Source organism: Acomys minous (genome assembly GCF_964271855.1).
Source record: "Acomys minous genome assembly, chromosome: 16".
In the NCBI taxonomy this organism is placed as follows: Eukaryota; Metazoa; Chordata; class Mammalia; order Rodentia; family Muridae; genus Acomys; species Acomys minous.
Window position 1 is genome coordinate 39,613,750 of NC_140498.1, and position 6,266 is coordinate 39,620,015.

At 57.1% G+C, this 6,266-nt stretch overlaps 1 protein-coding gene across 1 annotated transcript; it reads left to right on the plus strand.

Moving 5' to 3' along the window:
- The first annotated feature begins 966 nt into the window (after positions 1 to 966).
- Positions 967 to 6,017, plus strand: SOX8 (SRY-box transcription factor 8). The gene is made up of 3 exons (XM_084763381.1): positions 967 to 1,566; positions 2,866 to 3,095; positions 3,801 to 6,017. Exons 1-3 carry the CDS (start codon positions 1,154 to 1,156, stop codon positions 4,547 to 4,549), a joined length of 1,392 nt encoding a protein of 463 aa, XP_084619507.1. The 5' UTR covers positions 967 to 1,153; the 3' UTR covers positions 4,550 to 6,017.
- The last annotated feature ends 249 nt before the right edge of the window (positions 6,018 to 6,266 follow it).

A 6,266-nucleotide genomic window follows, 5' to 3' on the forward strand; every position in this document is an offset into this window, starting at 1 on the left:
AAGGCTGACTGAACGCTGGGATCCCAGACCTGGAGGTTAGGGGACCACTCTTGGCTTGGCTGGAGTTGGGGATAATTAGGGACCACATTTCTTCCCTGATGCCTCCTCCACTTGTTTAGGGTCACCTGGCTCTCGCGAGTCACAGCTCGATACTCTCCCGATGAACTTAGGGTGGCAGATAGGTCGCCACCACGGAGTTTGGCGAGAGAATCCTAGCTGCCCTTGGCGATCTCTGGGCCCGGAACCAACTCGCGGGGGCGACCTCGGGCGCGGCTCAGAGTCCCGGCTTGGCGCTGCCTTCGGGAGAAACGTCCCCTCTCCGACCCAGAGCGCTCTCCTCCTTCTCTCCAGGCGCTGAGGAGAAGCGGCCCAGCGTGGCCTCCGCCTCCGCCAGACCACCCAGGCCCGCCCGCCAGGGCCTCCGCGCCCCCGCCGTAGGTCATACCCGGAAGATCCCGAGCCCCCGCGTCCGGCCCCGCCATCCGCCTGACCGCCCTAGGGACTCAGCAGCCCGGGCCAGAGCTGCCCCGCCCAGCGCCCCTGCCCTTCCACCTCTTCACCTCTTTCTGGTCGGCGGGGGGGGGGGGTCCTCCAGCTCACCTAGGTGGGTGAGTTTACCAGGGTCACCTGGTGCCTCCTCTCATTGCGCCACCCTGCGGGCAGAACCTGGATTTGGTAGCAATAGCGGATTCGAGCTCCACAGTGGAGGGAGGTATGTTGGGCTCAGGAGCCCTGTGAATTAGCATCCTTGCCTGCAGTCCGAAAGTCGAGCCAAGCTGCAGAGAACCCGGAACTGGGGAGTAAGTCACCCTTAGCCCTCTGACCCTGCCTCAGCCGCGGGACCAGGCGGCAGGACGCCTGGCCCACGTGGTGCGGAGGGTGGAGCGGGATCCTTGGATTAGGGGCGTGGCATCCAAGCTCCAACCCGGGCAGGGAGAGGCGGGGTTTCGGCCGCGGCTTAAAGAAACTTGTTGCGGGTCCCAGAACTGAGACTGAGCTGCAGCGGCGGAGGAGCGGCTGCTGGGCGCCTGCGTCGAGGACAAAGATTGAGTCCTGCGTGGCAACCTTGGATTCCAGAGTGTCCGTCCACAGCGTGACCGGGCGCGACCCCTGCGTCCATCCCCACTGAGTGGCCCCTCCACGCGTGGCCCCGATGCTGGACATGAGTGAGGCCCGCGCCCAGCCGCCCTGCAGCCCTTCTGGCACCGCTAGCTCCATGTCACACGTGGAAGATTCAGACTCCGACGCGCCGCCGTCGCCCGCGGGTTCGGAGGGCCTGGGCCGCGCGGGGGGCGGCGGCCGAGGGGAGACTGCTGAGGCAGCGGACGAACGCTTCCCAGCCTGCATCCGTGATGCCGTGTCGCAGGTGCTTAAGGGCTATGACTGGAGTCTGGTGCCTATGCCCGTGCGCGGCGGTGGTGGCGGTACGCTCAAGGCTAAGCCACACGTGAAGCGGCCCATGAACGCCTTCATGGTGTGGGCGCAGGCGGCGCGCCGCAAGCTGGCGGACCAGTATCCACATCTCCATAACGCAGAACTCAGCAAGACCTTGGGCAAGCTGTGGCGGTGAGTGTGGGGACTCTTGACACTCTGGCTGAGGAAGGGAGCTTAGGGACTGAAGGGGGTGGCATTGTGCCCAAGCTTGGGCTGTGCTCCTGGGCTGGTTCCAGGGTGGGTCTGATGGAAAAACACCTTCTGGTCAACAGAGACCAGGTGTGGGACCTTGGAGATAGTCCCAGGCTAGTGCTTGGAGTGTGACCCTCCAGCCTTTTCTCCTCTCCTGGGATATCCTGCGGAGAACTGCAAAACTGGTGATCCCGCTTTGAGTGGCCCTCCAAGGCCTGTAGGCATAGGGGCAGGCATCAAGCTGCTTTGTCCCGGGCAAAAACTGAGAAAGCTACGAGGAGTCCAAATCTACTCGCTGTCATGGCCCCAGGTACATTTCCCAGGTCACACCAACCTGGAATTGAGGAAAGAAAGAGTGGGTGAAAAGTGAGAGAGGCTTAGTGGGTACTTTGGCATGAGAAAGGCAGGCGTTATTGAAGGAGACTCAGGAACCTCCCAGGATGCCTTGAGTTTGAAACAGTTAACACTGGGCTGAGCAGGACAGCCAGGCTGTCTTTCCCTCTCTCAGCTTTGCTCACAAGCTGAGATGCGATGCGAGAGAAGATGCGAGAGATTCTTTGGGTGTGTGCGTGCATGCGTGTGTGTGTGTGTGTGTGTGTGTGTGTGTGTGTGTGTGTGTTTTCAAAGTAGTCTCCAGGATTTTTGCCTTCACTACTGGAAGCTTGGGACAGCAAACCCAGCTGCCTAGAGTCACAGCTGGCTCCCAGGAAACCTTGCCTTTGTCGAAGTGTAGTTTTCACTGGGTCCTGCCTTCCTCCTTGAGAGAGGCTGAGAGAAGGGACTGGGATGGATACGCAAATGGGGCTGGAGAGGGGGACCTCAAGAAACTTGTTCCTTGGACTATAAAGAACACACAGTCCAGCCGGGCGTGGTGGCGCGCGCCTTTAATCCCAGCACTCGGGAGGCAGAGGCAAGTGGATCACTGTGAGTTCGAGGCCAGCCTGGTCTACAAAGCGAGTCCAGGACAGTCAAGGCTACACAGAGAAACTCTGTCTCGAAAAACACACAGTCCTTGGCACACAGGCCTATTGGGCTCTGCCCCACTGGTGCTCGGATTCTCAGCACGGAGGTGCAGGTTACCCACTAGAGGGTATCCTGGTCTCTCCAGCATCCTGTCCTGTGCTCCTGCCATCTGACTCCAGGCCAGCTCCTACAGCAGTGTGTGTGTGCAGGTACTGTCTGGGCCTTTGGCAACCCTGGAGCTCTGTGGCCATCCTTGCCCCGCTGTGTTCTCTGCAGCTTGCTGAGTGAAAACGAGAAGCGTCCTTTTGTGGAGGAGGCTGAGAGGCTCCGTGTCCAACACAAGAAAGACCACCCAGATTACAAATACCAGCCACGACGAAGAAAGAGTGTGAAGACTGGCCGGAGTGACTCGGACTCTGGTACCGAACTGGGCCACCACCCTGGTGGTCCCATGTACAAAGCTGATGTAGTGCTCAGTGATGCGCATCACCACAGCGACCACACAGGTGGGCTCTAGAACCCTTCGTGTGGGGAGAGACCTGGAGGGTGGCAAGGTCTTCCCTCCATGGTGGACAATCTGCAGAGGGTTGGATTTTCCCTGGTCCCTTGACAAAGTCTCTGGGTATAGCTTTTTTTTGTGTGTGTGCACAAAAGGAGGGGGCTGCATAGCCCCATCCAGCACTCTGGAGATGTGTTATCTTCAGTGCGACTCACTCGCAATCTGCCTCCACTCTTCAGTGACAGCAGCATGGGTCGACAGCCCCAGTTTCAGAAACAGGCTGGTGGGTGGGGTCCCAGCAGCTAAGGAGCCCCAGTGAAGCTGGAGGCTGGCGGTGAGCTTCCGTTCACTCGGCTGTGATGGGGGAGAACAGGGTTGTGTGGGTTCACCTTGGGCCTGTGCCCAGGGCCAAGCATTCCAAGAGTGCCCCATTAATGCTAGTTCTGGTGGGGCCGGCTGGCCACCTTCCATCCCCCACCCAGGTCTTCAGGGAGGGGCCTTGGGTATTCCCACAGCACAACGCTTAACGGAATTTTCTCAGCCAGTATGTGAGGGCTAGGTCTGAGTCTGGAGGAATTTCTGGAAAAGTAAGGAAACAAAAAGCCGTTGATTCGTACCTGTGGTAGTTACCAGGGTTCCTGGTGTCACCCACCAGCTCCACCCTGGTCCCACAGAAGGGGCATTCATCCTTGCAATATACTTTCTTCTTCAGGCCAGACCCATGGGCCGCCCACCCCACCCACCACCCCCAAGACAGACCTACACCAGGCCAGCAGTGGAGGCAAGCAAGAGCTAAGGCTGGAAGGGCGCCGCCTGGTGGACAGCGGGCGCCAGAACATCGACTTTAGTAATGTGGACATCTCGGAGCTCAGCAGCGAAGTTATCAGTAACATGGATACCTTCGATGTTCACGAGTTTGACCAATACTTGCCCCTCAATGGCCATTCAGGCCTGCCCACAGAGCCCAGCCAGGCCACTGCCTCTGGCTCCTATGGGGGCACTTCCTACCCCCACTCCGGGGCAACTGGCATAGGCGCGTCCCCTGTGTGGGCCCACAAGGGAGCTCCCTCAGCCTCAGCCTCACCCACAGAGGCGGGACCCCTTCGGCCACATATCAAGACGGAGCAGCTGAGTCCCAGCCACTACAGCGACCAGTCACATGGCTCACCTGGACGTGCCGACTACGGCTCCTACAGTGCCCAGGCCAGTGTCACCACGGCTGCCTCTGCCACAGCTGCCAGCTCCTTCGCCAGCGCACAGTGTGACTACACCGACCTGCAGGCTTCTAACTACTACAGCCCCTACCCTGGCTACCCTCCCAGCCTCTACCAATACCCTTACTTCCACTCATCCCGCCGGCCCTACGCCTCTCCGCTGCTCAACGGGCTCTCCATGCCGCCTGCGCACAGTCCCAGCAGCAACTGGGACCAGCCTGTGTACACCACCCTGACCCGGCCCTGAGGCTGCCGCCTCCTGGAGGACTCAGCATTCACGAAGTGTAGCCAGGTCTTTGAGGTCTTCCAGAAGTGTACTAGGTAGAGGCTGGAGGCAGCCAGCGTGGCCTCCCTCCGTCAAGTGCCTGCTGAATCTGCAGGAAGCCAGGCTGTGTCACCCTGTGTGTCCTTTTGCCTCTGGATAGCCAAACTCCTGCCAGGGGACAGAGCTCTCTCTCCTCCTCCTCCTCTTCTCTCTCTGAGGTGACCGGTGACTTCCTAAACGGGCCATTCTGTTGCTCTTCCTGTTTGGATAAGCGTGTACCTAGCTCCTGGATTTTGCATCTCGGTGGATGAGAAGACGGCTACAGCTAAGGACAAAAGGGGAGAAGGGGCCTCAGGTCCTTAGCAGCCTAGCCAAGAACTCCCCGGGACCAGCGGATGGTGTTCCCATGGTGACAGCATGACGGCACATCTGTGGATGCTCGAGGATACATTCACAAGGCCACCTCTTGGTACCGATGTGAGGTGGTGGGGTTTCTCATTACCACAGTTCTGCCCAGAACGGTTTGGCTGAGACGAACATTTCCCGTGTCTTTTTTTTTTTTTTTTTTGTAATTTTTATTTTGAGGCTTAAACATGTTTGTTTTGAAATCTGTTGAAGACGTATTTATGTTCTGTGTTATTTTATCTTTAATTAATGAAGTCATTTGTGCGAAGAGTAGACTTTAAGACAAAATGAAAGCCGGGGAATCTCGTCCTGTGAAGGGCGGGAGGGAGGTGGGTGAGCGTCCCGTGGCATCGCTTTACGCAGCCTTCAGTTGCCCACCCCCCCCACCCCCCCAACCCCGGAGGCCTCCACCAGGCACAGGAGGGTCTGGTTAGGACAAAAAGTCCAGCAGCAGCCTCAGGTCGGCCACGGGAAGGCAGGAGTATCCTTGCGGCGGTGCCAAGCGGCAGAAGACAGAATTTCCTGCAAGTTGGCAGCTGCAGAACCACGGTAATCTTGGCTCTTTGGCAGCAGGCGCTACTTACCAAGCTGTGAAAGGAAAGCCTCCTCCACTAACCTGCCTAGGTTCCTAGTTAGAGAGCGACATCTGCTTCACTGCCTGCTTTGCTGTGCGCTCAGTGTATAACCGGCTACTTCACGGAAACTTGTGCCTTGGAGACTTTGTACATTTAATCACATTTGAGAAGTTTGCTTCTTTTTAATTTTTCTACTTTTCGTACCTTTTTTTTAGAGGGGAAAAAAACCTGTCTTTTTCTTTTTCTTTTAGTATATATATCTCCTTCTGGGGTGGGGGTGGGAACCACAGCAAACTCATTTTTATGCAATCTATTTTTTTTTTTTTGGCGTTGAATTCAGAAAGACATTTGCTGTCCTTCGCCTGCTGTGTTTCGCTACTTTCTGACCAAGCAATGCTAACTTTTGTACAGATCGATTTGATAAAATTTTAAAAAACAAAAAACAAAAAAAAAAAGCTTTTTTTTATCTATGTGGAGCATGTTTTGTGTATCGCTTCTCTCAAGCTTGGGGGTTCTTTCGTGAAGGTTCCTAGCAGGGATTGCTGAGACTCTGCTGAGGGTCTGGCTCCAGCTGCCTTGAGCAGGCACTGGGGGTGGGGGGGGTGGGGAGGGGTGGGCGGGATGCAGAGCCAGTCAGACTCCGCGAGGTTTTTGCTTCACCTCACCTTAAGGAGGTGGCCAGACACCCCCGTCACAATCATTCAATCTGAATTTAACCA

What these genes read in the sequence shown, in the direction of transcription:
- SOX8 (XM_084763381.1), top strand. Translation starts at nt 1,154, where the DNA reads ATGCTGGACATGAGTGAGGCCCGCGCCCAGCCGCCCTGCAGCCCTTCT. An exon ending in ACCTTGGGCAAGCTGTGGCG is followed by an intron (nt 1,567 to 2,865) that starts GTGAGTGTGGGG and finishes TGTTCTCTGCAG; the next exon opens with CTTGCTGAGTGAAAACGAGA. An exon ending in TCACCACAGCGACCACACAG is followed by an intron (nt 3,096 to 3,800) that starts GTGGGCTCTAGA and finishes TTTCTTCTTCAG; the next exon opens with GCCAGACCCATGGGCCGCCC.